The 18,034-nt window shown below is 47.6% G+C and overlaps 1 protein-coding gene across 6 annotated transcripts in view; it reads right to left on the minus strand.

The window, feature by feature from the left end:
- Positions 1 to 18,034, minus strand: part of LOC143350347 (neprilysin-1) — a 71,952-nt gene that overhangs the window by 25,899 nt on the left and 28,019 nt on the right. For 4 of the 6 annotated variants that reach the window (XM_076782433.1, XM_076782434.1, XM_076782435.1 and 1 more), the window contains 2 exons: positions 6,665 to 6,879; positions 563 to 658 (listed from right to left, as the gene is read on the minus strand). In XM_076782433.1, the coding sequence (XP_076638548.1) occupies positions 563 to 658; positions 6,665 to 6,879 (311 nt within the window). The remainder of the gene's footprint in view (positions 1 to 562; positions 659 to 6,664; positions 6,880 to 18,034) is intronic. The other 2 variants (XM_076782437.1, XM_076782436.1) reach the window with 1 other exon arrangement.

Here is an 18,034-nt window from a genome sequence, read left to right on the forward strand (position 1 = left end):
AGAGGGATTTCGTTTATTAGGAAGGTGGGTTTCCGGCGCGTGGTGTGGACGTCTTTGCGAGACGGAAACGAAACGCGTTATCGAGCAATTCCGTAAAAATCGCGGCACGTAGACGGCACCGCGACCGTTCGTTCGACCACGTTGATAGCGTGATATATTACGGCTACGCTGCGTCGCGAGGTTTCGAAAAATACGACCGAGGTCGCGGCCGAAATACTTCTCCCGGGATTTTAGAAAAATCTGCTCTCGGACGATTGTCCTCTCAATTTACCCCGAAGAATAATGTCTTCCAGAATTTTCGACCATTTCGGATCCCGGTATGCAGCAATTTCTGGACGCGCATGGCTTGCTTCTGCCAAAAGAAATCAAGCGGGATCGCTTTCGACCTTTTCGGGGCAAACGTCCAAAGTCCCGGCATAAACGGTTTGCAAAATTCCTGGATCCATGCTTCTCGTGATATAACTCCACTCGAAAAAAGAAAGTAAAATAAACATCAGTTCTACGCATTCCCTGGGGTTTTACCCGTACAATAAATAAATAAAAAAAAAATAACGAAACATACCTTGATCACCGTGTAAGCACGACTTTCCTCGTGAACCGATCTCTGCTGTCGTTTCTCCATCATCGAGTACGTCTTCACCCATCGTAGTCCTTCGGTCTGCAACGCGATACGGTAGTGAATTACAATATGCCTTCCGCAATTTTCACGACGTGAAACTACCATTCGAGCAACCACAAAAATTTCGATTGTTTCGAAATTTCAGTGTATCCGTAACCCCTCGAGGAAATAAAATTGGACGTTAAACGTTCAGTCCCGCCGAAATGGGCGATAAAAACGTCTGCAGGCAGGCGGAGAAACGCGTTAAAATGGGTAAGCGTGTAACGATTTGGCAAACAAGGGTGGAGGGTGCCAAGTATCGAGCCACGCGTTACACACAGGCGTCCCTTTTAACGCCGCGTATATTTGCACGCATCCGCGCGTTTTACCGTGTGCAGTAAAACCCGCAGGGTCACGCGTCGCCGCCCCGGCGAGACTCGATTGCTCGGCAAAAAGTTAACCGAGCTAATTTTGCTTCTTTATCGCGGTACCGTTCAACGGCCACCTTTTACCCGAAAATTCACGCGACAAAGAAAATGGAACATGTCGAGATCCTCGCGCTGTTTACGGCTGGCTTCGTCCTTTGGTAAAACGCAATGGTGTTACTCTGCATTAATAACTCGACACGGTAGCGTTAGTTGCTCGTGGTTACTCAAGGAGCGTCAATGATGGGCTCGCAGCGAACGATCGCGGTATCAATTAGTGCAGGGAGATCGATTTTGTTAATGATTCGTAACGTAAACGCAAGGTACATCGAACCAACCTAGCCGCGAGCAACCCATTAATCATGGAGATCGAGTAACGGATCATCGGCCACGCAGGAAATAATTGTTAACGAGGTATTTTAATCGCAACGCGTAAAATCTGCTGAAATCCCCGGGTCAAAAGCAACCCTCGATCCGCGGTGTAGCTGTTAATTGCCCGATGCTTTATATGTTAATTTCAATTACCGTCGCGTTATCTAGTTACGAAGATCCTCGAAGGCAACACGATAACGGCGCGTGCAAGGGCGACTGCATTTCGTGCCCGTCGTAATAGTAATTCTACGCAATTCAATCGGTTCCGTGCATTATCATAATCGATGCTTCGTTAGCATAATGAAACGATACCCCCCGCGTTACGAAATGGAACGTTCGCACGAAACGGTACACGTCGCGTCCGTGTAATCTGTGCACGAAGACGTACGCGGGCCGCAACAGCGACATAATTAAAATTCTGTCGGGTAGAAAGGAAAGTTTCGCATAAATTCGCGTCTCGATCGCGAGACGTTTAATTCCGGGCGACCATCGGGTGGCAAAGTTTCGTTAGAAATGGATAACCGAGACGAATATAAAACGCGTCGTCCTGTGTCTGATGCTGACCATGACTCGATATCCTTTGACCTCGATTCAAAAATCCTCGAGGAGCGTAGATTAGTAGCTGACCTCACATTCTTATTCGAAATAATGAATGGCTTGATCAAGCGCGCACCCATTTTCGAATTAATTAAATTTTATGTTCCAGTTAGACCGTTCCGGGGATTACGTGCATTTTACAACGCGAGGCCTTTATCTCGTTACGGCTCCTTCGATCCAATTAATCGCATTACTTTTTCTGGATCATCACCATCTTTCGTATTTACGTTTCGAGGATTAATTCCTGTTGACGTTAACGATGCGATTAATTTGGCGAATTTATTAATCGCTGAGATTTCCCGCGACCGTGTGGCGTAAAGGGCAACCTTTGCAAAGGCAAAATAATTATCGCGAGCTGCGTTATTGCGTGAATAATCCATGTTTGCTGCAGTTTAGCGCATAGGCGTGCTACGTTTCTCATGGACACGGCGCACTAACAGTAAGAGCGCGACGACTGTATGCACACGCGAATGTTAGACGTTTATAAATATGAACATTAAACCGAAGATCGATAATCGCAAACCGGGAGCTTCGAGGAACCGTTTACTATTAACCGCGTGTGTTTCTCTTGCCATAAATCGTTCGCAACATCTTGATAACAGTATTTTGGAAGAAAGTAAGATGATCAAGAGTGTGTGAAAGAATGGCAAGGTCAAGTCACGAGGGAAAGACGGAAAATTAGTGAGATAGTTGTACGGTGTCAGCTGCGGATTCTGGCGGTCGGCCAAGCAAGCTCGACTACTTCTCGACTTTCGCCTAAAATTCCTGGCTCCAGTCTGTCCTCCTATCCTTCTGTCTGCTCTATCCAACGCGTCCCTATCCTGTTTCTTGTATCCCAGCGTCCAGCGAACGCCAGCCGACTTCCTCTTCGTTTTCAGCCTTCCGGCTTCCCGGCACTGACCGAGTTTTGCGCGCCGCGCGCCGCCGTTCCATGATTTATGGTACTTTTCGTGCTAAGCTTATCATTCCTCGTATCGCTTTCTCTGCAACCGTGTGCCGCGCTTCTATGGTTGCCTCGAATCGACGGAAATATTACCAACGAGAAAAACGCACTTCCACCAGCGACTTTCAATCTCCGGGAAAACGATTCCACCGAGACTCTTGTCAAGGTCTTAACAATCCCCAAAACACATTTTCTTCATTTGTTCAAGACTATTAACTCTGTCCGTAAAATAGAAAACAGAAATAAATCTTTAAAATTTACAATCGAAACGAGAAAGCGAGAATAGTTTTGCTCCGACTATCTGTCGCGCACGTAATAAGATCGGGAACGGCGTAGCGGAAATAACGAAAGCGTTCGTCGAAAGATCGGGGAAAATCGGCGCCTTCGAATTTCTTATCGATCGTCGAAGAAGCACGCGAGTTTTTCAATTTCTTTCCCCGTGCATATAGACTCGGCGAAGAGGCGCCTTTTTCCTGGGAATATAGCTTCGGGTATTTCGCCTCGAATCTGTTTGCGAATGTGCGCGTCCGGTGTATCTAAATATTTGCCGTGACTTCTGTTTCTCATCCACTTGGCGCGCTCGGTACTCGAATAAAATTTATCGCCGTCGCCGGCGGCGTCGATTCTTCCGTTAAACGTTTTCCTTTCGCACAAATAACACGTTCACGCTTTGCAAGAACCCGCGACTACTGCACCGGAAGCGCCGGAAGTCGCGGGCCGACGATCCGTGAAACAAGTTGGCACGCTCCCCTGCGATTATTAGTACGAAAACGAGGCGAGCTGTCGGAATTTTCAAGCGAACCCCTTCGTGCCAAACTAACGTTCGATTCGATGTGTTTGGACAGGGAATCGAGTTCTCGCGTGAGCTCGAAAATAAACTACGAGCCTGGAAATTCTTCACGGAATTTGATAATCGTTACGCGTGTCGTTACACATTTATTCGCTGGAGAAACCCTTTAGTACGAAAAGGGAGAAGAGAGAAACTTTAGTCCCTGGCGAGGGGGACGTTTCGTCAATGTTTAATCTCCGACCGGTTTGCCAACAGACAAGTTAAAGTGCCGTCACGACGGAGACTCTTTTGTCGAGCTTAAGTATTAAAATCCTCTCGGCCTTACGCTCTTATCACAATCGCAAGGAACCGTCCAGACAAAGAGAAACACGCGTCGACACGGGAACGCGTACATCCAGCGGGACACCTCCGTAACGAGGCGATGGCGCTTCGAGCAATTGTCTGAACGGATCCTTTCAACCCTTAACCGTCTCCCCTCGGCTTTTATTAAAAAGTTCCGTCGGCAAAGAATTATCCCCGAGGCTAATAGAAGGCGCGCTCTAATTCTTGACCCCGTAATTAATTCCCTGTACGCGCGTCTTCCCGCGACACGGACCGCTCCATCCGAAAAGAAATATTCCCTGCGCGAAATTTAAACTGCGCAAGTTTAATCGCTGCTGTCAAATTCAATGGCGAGGAACTTGCCGTACCAAGAATCCTCTCCTAAAAATTATACAAGAGAAAACATAATCGTTTAATAGGAATCGCGAAGAAATTAAAGGATTTAAGGTAGCAGCTTCTCGGGCCCTCGCTTTTAAAGGTTTTGCGAGCGTATCTTGGACTCGTGGTCAATTTGCTCTCGACGCTGTAAAGTTCTGAAGGAGACGAGCTCGTGAACTGGCTCGTCGATCGAAGATCAAGGCCTTGTTTAGAACGCTCGACAGGAAAACTACTCAAAAACCCTCGACTCGACGAAGGAGCATTCAAAGACACACTCGAAGCGGCTCGAGCCTCCGATTCTCCGAGAACGGAAGACCGTTCTTTGAAATTCCTGCGCCCTTGCTCTACGCGAATCAATTTTAAACAAATCGGGCTCCGTAGGATGTGCAGTGTCCCCGCAGAAACGGGCACACATAATTTTCTCCTTCGCCTTCGACGAAACGGGCAAAACCTGGTCAGAGTTTTCAAGTTCACCGATATTTCTTCCCGCGGAAGCACCGTACTTTTTTCTCTAACATATTTCACTGTCGCCGTATTCACCCTTTCGAACAAAGTTGTTTTTCCTTGCGTATCGCTTCCTTTTTCTAGCAAATGGTTTTTCCAGCGAATAAATCGATAATAATAATAGCCTTCGTCGAAAGTAAGAGAGATGATTAGATATCTGGTGATCAAACGTCTGTATTCGAAGCGTCGTATTATTATACCTGTCGATCATTCGCGGAAATATCGTGAGACTCTAACGAGTAACTTGATCGCGACCGTGCCAATCAGCCGACACTCTTTAATCTGAAAGCGTCGTCCTCGTTTCAGCCCAATAAGCTATCCGTCGTCGGTGCAATCTTGTCCCGTCGGCCTTGTAATTAGCATCCAAAATTCACTGGTTAATCCGATTCCGGCCGTCGTTCGACGAAAATTTCCTCGTTAAATTGGCCGGCGACGCCTCCCTTCGAGCACCCGTTTGAAATGTGCCGCGTTTTTCAACCGATGGCCCTTCGTTCTACTCTTCAGGTTAACGAACCTTCGAGAGGAAACGAAGCACTCAGGGAATCCCTACGCGTAAATCGAAGCGTAACGAGAAGGTTCGATCACCGCCATAAATTATGGATCCTGTCCGCTTGGAACTCGTCGACGGAAGCAGGAGAGGACCGCGAGTTTACCGAACACGATCATCGTGAAACGTGACGGCGGTCGGGAATGGTTAAAAGAACGAGGGGAATAATTAATGCCGGGCACGTTCTTCTCCTCGAAACGCGTAGATACTCGCAACCGGGAATCGAACTTTCATCTCTCGGCTGAAAAGTTGTGAACATATAGAATGTGTTTAGATCCTTTCTACCCGGCGAATCGATACTTTCTCCCTTAACTTTCGAAAGCATGAATAACATCGCCAAGGGGGAGTCAAGCTAACGTGGCCTTTATTATTTATCCCTTCGGAACGCGTTGGGGCGAGAAGTTATCTCGAGTAGCGAATAAAAGGATAACAAGAGGAAAACTTGGGAGCAAGGTACAATGATCCCCCGATAGTGTAAAAGCGCGATTAGTTTTCGAAATAAAAAAAGTCCACCGTAGCAAAAGCTTCCGAACGGGACCAATTAAATCCCCGTTTGTCGCGGTGTTTAAACGAAAGTCGAATGCGTTTCCAATCGGGGGGAATCGACGTCGAGCGTACCCTTTCATCGATTTCCGACGCACCATGTGCGCTGGCTTAAGCCCACGAATCGTCGATAAGCCCAGTATTAAGCGGTCCGTATGAATAATGAAGATGTTTTTGCTGGGTCGCGAGTGCACGCGATGCGCGTGGAAAAAAATTTGACCGGAAGCGAGTGTACATTAACGGACGGATGAAGTTTACGAACGGTTCCGACCGCGAGTAGGATTTGTAGGCGCGTCGGACCCTGCCGCAGGTTCTCTCGAGGAATTAACCGACGTATCTCACTTTAAACGCGCTATCCATTAGATGAGAAATATTCATCCCCAAAATCTCGATAGCGGTAATCCTGCTCGTTAATTCTTGGAGAAATCAACGAATAGGACTTCCTCGTGGCGTTTTAAAGATTTACTGGAGTCTGTTGCGGTGACCGATAAAACGCAGCCGCGGCAGACCAAACGCCTAGAGCTGTAACAAGAGTTACGGGTATGGTCCGGCCGTAAAGCCTGTTGTAACTAAAACCTATGATCCGCGAGTGCCATAACAGGATTTACCGCGACAGTGAAAGTCGGAATGGGTTTGCAACACTCACCAGGTTCTCCGCGAAGAACGCGTTTTCCTGATGCTTCGTAGGCAGATCCAGAAAGACGGACGACCTGGTGCGATCGTAAAGATCCACGTCCACGTAGAAGTCGAAGAGCGGCGCGCCGTTCACCCTCAACAGCCTCGAGACCAACGGCGTAATGTCGGCTGGCGCGATGCTCTTCGGGGGTAGATAGCCCCCGAGTTCGCGTAAAAGCTCGTAAACTGAAACAAGCGATCGTAAACAAGTTTTTAACGAGGGAACTCGAATTTCTCGCGCCTCGAATCGTTGCCTCGGAGAAAAGTGAACAAGAAAAACGGCTTCGGCGCGTATCCTGTCCCGTCGTTCCGATCGAAACCGTTACCGGGGATTCTCGGGGCGAAAATTTCATTTAAAAAATCGATGCCTCGATTTCACGCTGTTCGAATCTCGACGTATCGTTGCCTCTCTCTATTTAACGGCGATTTTTTTTCATCAGCGAGCCTCTCTGGTGCCGTTTCGCGGCCTGGGATGCAACGATGAACCATAAATAAAAGCGAAACACGCGTCGGCCGATATCCGCGCGGCCCTGCTCGATCCATTTCAAAGATCAACAACGCCCTTATCGAGCTTTGCAATCTCCATCCTTCGCAGGGAGAACTAACCGCGACCTTCGACTTTAGCGACGCCATATTTCAACCCCCACTGTTTGGCAATCGTCAAAGATCCGGAACCGATACGATGCGTTATAAATTCCGGCGGGCAACTATTTATCGCGCCAAACAGACCCCGGGCTCTTTCGGTAAACAGCTATAATTGCAATTTAACTGCGTTCGCGCCTAAGTAATTGCCGTCCTAGGACCGCGTGTTTTATCTCGGTTAAACGTTTGAACGAGGAGGATAGTCGACAAGTTTCAAAAGTTGTAACAAAGACCCTAGAGTAAAGCGTTAAGAAGTCTGCACGATTAAAAAAGAGACGTCAGGATGATGCGAACGAGAACGAGAACGAGTACTATACTGGAAGGGCGGTTCCAACGAAACGAATAAACAATCGCGAGGCAATTTTACTTGTATAAAAAGCGTAATTCGATTTAAAGTTTGCGAGAGTTTCCGTGAAACAATCAGTTTCTGGATCACCGGGAGAACGGTCTCTCAAAACTTACGGTCCGTAACGCGAATTCCACGCGTTCGCGCGTCCTCCAGCAACGGCAATAAAATTTCTCCGTTCCTCTGGTCTATTATTCGTTCGGTTAGGTGGTTAGGGGATCCGCGGCCGTTCGTCATTCCCCTGACTTTGCGCTCGATTCGCCGTTACGTACGGCACGCTCGAATAAATGCACATCGAACGACCTGCCGTGCCCCGACGGCGAACAAACCGACCGTTCGCGGTAATAAAAAGCGAAGTGAAAAGGAATCGCGTGTCGCGAACGATAATCATCGCGATACAATACTGCCGCTTATAATATCATCGGTACGGCCGATCGCGTCGCGAGATCACTCCGATTCGTAATACCATTTATTTTGTAACTCGCGAATCGAAACGGGCGCGTTTCCCTTTCGTGGAAACGAGGCTTCTATTTGAAGCCAAGGGCTGGAAATGTCACACGAGCCCCCCGAAATAAAGATCCAACCGAGAATACGGTCGACCTTCCGACGATCTAAGGTCGTATCGAACCTACACTAAAATACGTTAGATATTTAACGGACAATGCTCTTTTTTACAAACTTATGCATTCTTATTCTATAATACGGAAATGCTACTCGCATATACATATTCTACGATTGCCAAAGGATAATCTCTTCCCTTCTTTGGATCCAACATTTTTCCAACCCAACGATATTTCACGCGAAATTACGCAAGATTCTCGTTCGAACGTTGCCGGAGAATTTCGATTAGAGAGGCTCCCCGGCAGGAGGAACATCCCCAGCGCCATTAAGGGGTAGCAGGGGGGGCAGATAAGGCCGCCGGGGGAGCCGAAGGGCGGGGAATATATCCGTGTTCTCGAAATCCACAAGTTCGCCGTTAAGTAAAGCTTCGCGTGATTTCAATCGCACCGAACAATCGCTCGGTCGCGTTATATATACGGAATCGACATCAACCCCAGCGTCGTCCAACCCCCGACCGCCTACTACCTCTCTCGCCCCTCCACGGTTACATCTATATCCTTGCATGACGCAAGTTGCACGCGCTGGTCAGATTGCTTTCGATCGACGCCCCGAAATTCCAACTTTTATTTCGCCGTGCTGCATCTTCGTCGTCGTTTCAGCCGCTATTTGCTCAAGGACGAGTCATGGGACGTTTCATTGGCTGATAACCGTAACCGGAAGCGTCGAGAAACTGCGAATTCCGCCCGGAGAAATCCTCGACTTTAACGGTTCGAACCCTTCGGAAAGGGATTGCTGTTTGTTGTTCGGAATCGAGAATGTTTCTCTTGTTAGTTTCCGTGATTGGTGTGCAAGCAGACGGACAAAGGGATTTGCTCCTCCTCGAAAACCCCGGATTTGTTTGCTCTTAATAAGTCGAATTTGTAGTTTAAGGACCACCGCTTCCTACGTTGCGGTGCTCGAAATTAGAAACGCAAAGTAATTTAGATGATAGCAGTTTGCAAATACGATAATCCAAGTAATTAGATTATACGAACTGTAACGAGATAAATATTCATATTTTTGGCTCGTGGAGGTGTTCGCGATAATAGAAGGAAGGTGGTCGATTTGCAGATTGCTCCCCGTGTCTCCTATGTGTGCTATGACGTAATTATTTTCATTGAAACCGGGCTTAACTGTTCCCAATATTGACTTATTAACGTCCCCGGGCTACAGTTTATATCGCATCGATACGGACTCTAAGACCTGCTCATTTTACCCAGGCGGGAGTGGTTTGATAGTTGTCCGTGACATATTTTGCACGTTGCGCGCATCGAACAGATTTTCATTTAATACTGCTTTAACAATATCTTTTTTTTGGCCGTATATAGCTCGCGTATCCGATAAAAGTCTTTATAAAAATCTGAATTCTTTAGAATATATCGCAAAAAATTCTATTCTCGTACCTCACAGTTTTATTATTTTTCACCAACGACACCGTTGGTAGAACGTGTGCAATCGACAGACCATTAATCACTGGCGTTTATCATCCTGCATTAATTATCTATGTTAAGTTACTGCTCGTAAATCAATAATTCAGTCTGCACGTAGAGCAAACGCAAAGCTGATTTTAATAAAGTTAATTACTTTGCAATAATTAACTATCCGGTTTCCATCGGCCGGGATCACGCGTGCGACAGTTTAGAAATTAACGCAACGATTGATACGTTATACACGCGTTGTAGAAATCTTTAAACGTTGGATAGGATTTTCCAGAAATGTTAGACAAAGGAAATTGGCAGCACAGGCGTTAATGTTTGCAAAGCGAGCCGGCGCGCGACCAACTAGCGCGTGATTTCCGGACGGAGAACTTGGATGGTTGTTTTAATTTCATTCGAAACGCAAACTGAATCGGAGATGCAACTTCGTATCGATCCTAATCCGTGCCGATGGTAATTAGAGGCGGCTTAACGAGATACCATGCCGCGTATACGACTCGTCCAGACTGAATCGTGAACTAGGCAGCTCGAAAACGCGCCAACTCCGGAACGCCGAGAGTGCCGCGCGATGGAAACAATCCGGAAGTTCCATTTCCGCTACCCACAGTCTTCCCAGACTTCCTCGGCACGGGAATTCAATCCAGATACGGCGAGCCATGGCTTCGAAATTAACCATGACCGACCCGGATTAATTCGCGCGCCTCCGACACCTTCGAATCGTCGGATTCCAGCCCCACTCGTATTCCAATCGAATGGAAAAACCATATAAATATTATCGTAACAAGCTCTCTTCCTACAGCGATACTCGTACGCGACCGTTAGCGAAACTACCATCTTGAGTTTGCTATTTCTGCGATCCCGGTTGACGACAAACACGACGAAGCACCGTTGAAACCGGAAACGGCAAGAAAAAGGGTAGAGTGAGTTCGATCGGGGCGCAAAACTGAACTTTGCCCGCGTCTCCGAGGAGACAGAAATGCGCGAAATCAATTGTGCAGCATAAAACGAGGAAAGTGCAAAAAGGGTCACACACGCGGACGTGCACAGAGCCACGAGCATCCAGCTTTCTGCTCTTGGATCCAACCATTCGGTTCTCTTGTGACGAGGAGACGCGAACTTCCGGCTTTCAGCGGAAAGTGCGCTCTTCCGCGACAAGAACGACTTTAACGAAGACTCCCTTAGATCTCGCGACTTGTCGCGAGCCTCGCGGGAACAAAAATTTACGAAAAAGTTAGACGAAAGGACGACGCTGGGTCGTCGAAAATGGCGCGTGTTCCGTCCCTCCATCGATTCCGAGTGCTCGAGCAACCGGAACGACCGGGTCGTGGCTTCGAATGGGCCGCGCGCTAAGTCACGGAAGTGTCGACCGATCGAGATTGTCCTTGACACGGTTTCGAGCCACGTTAACACCGGTGGGGGTTAAAAAAAAAAAGCCGCTCGGTAGCTCTAACCCTCTAATGCGCCTCGCCGGTGTCTATACATAGACCGTTCTTCGGTACTTTACTTTTTCTTCGACGTGGAACAATGCCTGCGTCTGGCGTCGACCGTGGAATCGGGAACAGCATGCCTCGTCGAGTACTGCTTATCGATGCAGTTATTGATTTTTCCGCGATAAATTAATGTCCGTAGGAATAACTCGCCGCGATGCAAGTAACGAGCAACCGATCAAACGCGATTCCATTTGCGATCGCGCGGGGGATGAAATTGCTCGGTATCGAGAGCGTTTCCGCTGAAAATTTCGAACCGCGAACAGAGCACTTCTAATACAAAGGAAGGGAAATTAAACAACCCCACGAAACGGATAAACTATCGTAGATATTAAACCGAAACTACAATATTGAAGATTTCGATAAGTTACGAGGGAATTATACGTTTCAACGACCATCGATCCACGAAGAATTCCTGACGCGATATATTCCGATTAAGTATCGTTTGCAGAAGGCTTTGCTCGTTTGGCCAAGTTCGCGATTGAATGCAACAGAGCCAACAAAGTCCATTCCCGAATCCGAGCATAGTTTCGACGGCGTTCCGGGCGCACGGGGGGTAGTTTCTCGACTACCGGGGAAGTAAATCATCCCCGGGACGCACCCCGCGGCCAAATTACCTAACCTTGACACCCTTGGCGATCTTTCGACTCGAGCTCTCGCGACGCGCTCGTTCTCCTCGTTTTCTTCTTCGGAGCTGGTTTCCCAGCTGCGCCAACAGCGCAATTAATCTTGCTGGTAATTGGGGAGTGGATATTCCGTTGCACGAAACGCCGACTACGAGTGCCACGCGTAATAATCAATATCTTGCGTTCCTCTTTTTGCGCCCGATCCAACCAACCCTTAAACGGCGATAGAACAACGTTCTGACACCGTTTGAAAACTATATAGATGCAACGAGACATTTTTTCAAAGAAATAATCCTTGTACGTTGGATCGCGACTACGAAGTCGACGCTAGCAGGGAATGGATTAATACCGCGTAGCAAGGAATTCGTCGGAAAAGAACGCGGGGACAAAGACGGGCCAGGGATCAAAGCGCGAACGTTTGAATTAAAACAAAACACAGTCGCTGGAAAGGAAACGACGATTAATAGGGAGAGCGGGTTAAACGATACAGAAGCGAAACGAAATTCGCCCGGAGAAGGAAAAAGCAAGCGCTGGTTTGAAGAAGGGTCTCTACTGGGAAAAATAGTTGGGAAACGGGCATGTTCGCGGGAGGTATTCACCCATACAGTGATCGAACTTTGCGAGCACGAATCCGGTGACCTTCCAAGGGATCGAATACCGAAGACGGAGGGGGTCGAGTTCGGGAAAGTGGGTCAGATCGTGGCCACGGTGGCGGGACGCACGCGAGCCGACGTTTTCGTTCCTAACCCGCGAGATGCGTGTACGCCTTTTCAACCTGACTGCCGCGTGTCGTTTTATCGGTGTCGCACGCACGCGATCGGTCGCTGCGCAAAAACCACGATCTCTCCATGGAAAAAGCTTCCAGGCTGCTTTCAAGGACCTACCGATGCGAGCCGTGACGTCATTGGATGCGCATTAACGCGCGTTCGCCTGCATAATTACGCGCCGAGGGCGGCTGGGCGGCCGGGCGACCAGCCCGCGTGCTCCCAGCCATTTCAACTAATCGCCTGTTAACCGCCTCCGGATTGCTTCGACAAACCCACGAAGCACGCGAATCTCTTTCCCACGAATTAATCAACCGTTTAACTACGGAGGGTCGTTTCAATTTCGAAACGTTACACCCGATTCTCTTGTTATTCCCCCAGAACTAGTTACTATCCACGTCCAGGAATCGCTACTTTTGGGAATGATGAAACAGAAACTAAAGTCAAAAGCCTCGAAACACGTACGACTTTCCCTGGGGATTAAAATTATGGTCTTTAAATTCTTGTGGGAACGGGAAGTTGAGCGATCGCGTCGCTTCCGTTGCTTCGAATAACTCTGCACCTTCTGCCGCCACTTAGAAGATAAATTTCAACGGTTCAGAACTTCCGGTGCTTTCAAGATTTATTAAGGGAGCCCGCGAGCCGAATAGCTCGTGCTTCTGAAAATATCCCGACAACTTTCGATCCCGCGCAACATTCAAAGTGATTTTAAACTCGATTCCCGTCGTCGCCTCAATGCTCAAAGGAAACGGCTCCGAGACGAGCAGTCGATGGTCCACGATACGAAGAAAAATAGAGGAACGTGCACGGAATCTGCGATCGAGAGGAAAGTGGAGAAACAAAGAAGAAAAGTGTTGGGAAAAGATCGCGTCTCGTCCTCTATCGGATTACAAGCGACTATTCTCGGAATTTTACGAACGATATATTGTGTATAACATCAATGGGGGATATCAAAGCCTTCCAGAGTTTCGCCAAAAACAATTCCCACCGTAATATTCCACTTCTTGCGAAATGCGACGACAAAGTTGCAATTTCTGAAACTCGCAACTTACTCGCGAAGTACTTCGAGTCAGACTGTAGTACTCCAAACTGTGCGCGCCTTGCCGAGCCACCGAATAATCCCACTGGCGTTAGTCCCTTCGTCCTTTTAATAAAATAAAAAATAAAGAGTGCGTGGAGAATCGTCAGATTCGAAGGGATTCGAGAAACTAGCATCAGAGTCCTGGTTTAAAGTATTTCCGTCTGCGGCTCGTGATCGATAGCTCGCCAACTATTTTTATCAATTTCTCCAGCGACACAAAGGTAGTCGTCCAAGGCTGCTCGACGCAGGGAATAATTGTCGTCGTTTCGTGGATCGGGGACGGGTCTGCGTCGTAATCGCGAGTCGGTTCGTGCCGAGAGATTTGTAAACGCGTCGCCGGTGTACACGCAGGCCCATCGACCGCCGTGATAACCACTAATTGTCCCGCGATTAATTACGCGCCCGTCCGCACACGACCGCCCATGACCAGAGCTAATCCGCCGCTGACATTATTATCCACGCGATTGTCGGTAACGTTATATCGGCGGTTGTATCGGTGTCGTTTCGACAGCACCGATTAGGAGTCGTTTACACGAGACCGTCCACGTTCATTCATCCGCGACGACGAATCGTAGGACCCCGAATTTTCACCGGTTCTCGAAATTTGCCAATTTTTAACAATTAATTGGTTGTCACTGTTCGCCGAACGCTCGTTGTTTCTACACGTCACGAGCATTTTTTTGTTAATTTTTCACGACACGAGTGATTGTCAATCGGCGCGAGTGTTTTTAATGTTTTCGATCGAGAAAACACGTGCGGGGGATGTGTGTTCCGTACGATGAAAAATGAATTTTTCGAGAATTTTTCCACCGGACCGTGGAAATTTCAATAAATCACGGCGAGCGACTATCGGTAACGCGATACAAGTTTATTCGGTTTTAAAATGGGATATTTCGAACCTCCTGCTTCGCCCCGGAATCCCTGGCCTCGTTCTATCCTCGTCAGACGCTTTCTAGTAATTGCAAAAGCTTTATAACACAATTTATAAAGCTTTTACTCGACTGCGCGGAGGCAAAACTGTTTATCTCAACAGTGTGTTTCTGCATCTTTTTTGTTTCGCGAGAACCAGCAGAACCGCCTAACCTATTTCTTTCGGAGAATCGTAGTTTTGATTTTTAATAAATAATAATACTCTGTACGCGACTGTCCTATCGATCTCGACCGAGTAAATAAAAATGTCTTTTATCCGAGTAAAAATACTGGCGATTCGATTTAACGCGCGATCGTCCTCTTTCGCGTCAGAGTGCAGAGAGTGTCCAACCGTTGGCAAATAAATAAATAAACAAATCGGTTGCCCGATCGAAACGATCCGAGCCATAAATCGCATAGAGATCGTAAATCGTTTGGGGGTGGAGGAGCGTCGATGACGTAGGATCGATTTTTGCCATGAAAGAGGAGAAAAATCGTTTCGGTGTCACCGAATGCAAATCGTCGCGATAATATGGCACCGGACCGACCGCGGGCAAACTGTCCACCCTCAACCCCCGACATCCCCCACTGCACACGCTTCGAGAGCGCTTGTTCGCCGAACATCATCCACGAATCAACCCCGCAAAAACCAACCCCGTCTCCCTTTCGACGAAAAAGCCAGTGCCTGTGGTCTTTCAGCGGCTACCAGCTAATCGATTGCTATCCCCAGATTCTCTCTCTTTATCCTTCTCTTTTTTATGAATTTCAATTATGGTAAAGAATTTTTTACCAAGCGATCGCTGCTGCGAAATTCTTTCAAAGCCAACCGCAACGGCTCGCACCGCGAGACTCTGCCGTTCGATTAAATCCACGCTGACACGCGGTCGGACATTAAAATCAGAATCGTGGCAGAGTCGGTTAACGTGTTGCATTTGGCGTTTAGCGAGGGACACCGTCGCCATCGTGGACAGAAACGATTCGCTGGGAAGCGTCGAGTGACAACTAACCGATATCAACGTTGCCTCTGTTAATTATTGCAAACACTCTTAAAGCAACGATTCGTTCGCAAAGCGTGCTTTTCGTTCCAAGCTTCGACAAACTTCCAAGGTTCGCGTTATCGCGTCCGCGTGATAACGGCGTTGAAGCGCGCTTCCTGCTCGTTGGTCAGCGAAATAAAGTTCACGAATGTCCGAGCGTCCGCACAACGGACGAGAAGGCCGAACCGACGGGGGGTTCGAAGCAAAGTTTTCGTGCATAGACGAACGTAATCAATACGTAACGAGATTTCGAGAGTATAGCCAAGGACAGGCTCGCTATAAATTTCTCGATCTCGCTCTATCTGTTTCTCTCTCTCCCTCGAAATCGCGACTGCGATCGATTTTCTCTGGAACGGAATCGAGAACCGTGTTTTCCAGCCAAACACGCCCGCGAAGGATATCGAGCATCGATTATATAACCACTATCGATTTCGTTTTAAGAAGCTGACGTGGAATTGAACGATAGGCCGCCGGGGATTGCTCCGGGGAACCGATAGCACGTGGCCATACGTTGGACGTTGCATTATGGAGCGATAAGAGGATTCTCCCTTCGAAGTGGGCGCGATCCACAAAGTGTCCCCGGTCGCTTTTTCCCCCTGCAAGGATCGACCAGCGTGATTTAAACTCGACGGACTATGATCTAGCTGTAAATATTGCCAACAGAAGCATCCCCCTTGGCCCATTTTACAGGGAAGTCCAGCCACTCGATAAACTTCGTGACGCACAATGGGTATTTTACGCAACACGAATAAACAAATGGAAACGTTTACCCAGAATCGATTCAGAACTCCTCGTAACGCAATCTCAATTTCAGTTAAAATGCGAAGCAGTGTGAGTTAGAAATAATAAACAATAACGAACTCCACGTCAATCTTACAAGGGACCATCACGAGGTGTACACCTCCAATTTTGATGAAACAATTATTTTTGATCGCAGGGACCAATTATAATAATTTTTGGTCAGGGGGTAGGTGCCTAAATTTTTCGGCGAAATTGAAAAGTTTCAAATCTTATATATTCATATTCACTTAAAGTGAATATTAGCAGCTACAAAAAAATACGTGTCTAATAGATTTATGAGAACTACATAATTGCGAAGTTTCATCGAAATTGGAGATTTACACATCGGGATAGTCCCTTGTTAGACTACGAGCGGATGGATCCTTTAGGGGAGAAGCTATAAAAAATGTTTGAAAACCGCAAAGGGCTAAAGTTCCGGCGACGATGGCTCGCAGGGACGAAACTACGACTCATCTGTGATTAATACGAGCAGCCGTCGATTCGGCGTCCATACCTGATTGATTAATCACATTGTCGAGCGTACGATATCGGCTCCACGGTAGCCAACATTGGTCCGTTTCTATTCTTAGACCGCCTACATTGACTTTCTGGGTTAGAGCGTGCGGTTGTATTGCAACGACGCGAGAGTCCGGTGCCGCGACCACCTTCCCTTCGCCTTCCCTCCGACGAACGTTCTCTTTTTCGATATTTCGGACCTTTTTTCCTCCGCCTACGAGTCCCTCGCGTTTAACCCGTTCGACGAACGTTTCGCTCGGCTAAATTGCGCCCGCGAAATAAATTTCCCCCGGATCCGCCACCTTCTTTCGAAATGAATGTCTCGCGCGGTACAAGAAATTGCTCGAAAATCTCGTGAAATGTCGCGGAGTGTTTCGCGGAGGTCTATTTTAGAAATTCGACGCGTGGGTGGGTCCCGTGCGCGAGGAATGGCTGACATTTGGAAAAAAGGGCGGTCGAGCGTGAATCGTGGAACAGTGGGAGTTTACGAGAACTGACCTGCAAAGTGCAATCGTGTATACGACGAGAGAGGTAAGTTTAACAGGTTATTACGTAAACAGTTACTTTCGATCGGCTGCATCGGCTTTCCCCCGGCACAGGAAATCCAATAGATACTTGGGAAGATAATTTCAAAATATCCGCCGTACCGAACAATCTGTGTCCATTTAAATTATTTCATATTTACGTATCTCCGACTTGTCGTCAACCTGATCGACGAAGACAGTAACGAACTGTCAGATTTCGTAGCTTCTAGCACGCTTGTCCAGGCACGCGGTAGACTATGGCGTTGTCAGACGCAACACCCGTCGCCTCGAACTCGATTTATATTATCCATTCGGGCACGAAACGGTTACATTCAAAGAAATATTATTATAAACGATGATCGTGAGAAATATTTCCTGTATCTGTTTAATATTTCTTCCTACGTAGCAAGGGAAAGAATGGATATCGAGGGTTCTAACTGATCAAGTTCGTTGTTGAATTCTATTTCCATATCCCTTAATAAAAATACACCGCGACAAACAATTGTTCGACGATACGATATTGCCTCCGTAAGCTGTCCCGATTCAAAATGGCTGTCGCCTGCAGCGAATATTCGATTCGCGGAAGATTCGCG

This window comes from Colletes latitarsis, chromosome 14 (genome assembly GCF_051014445.1).
Source record: "Colletes latitarsis isolate SP2378_abdomen chromosome 14, iyColLati1, whole genome shotgun sequence".
NCBI lineage: Eukaryota > Metazoa > Arthropoda > Insecta > Hymenoptera > Colletidae > Colletes > Colletes latitarsis.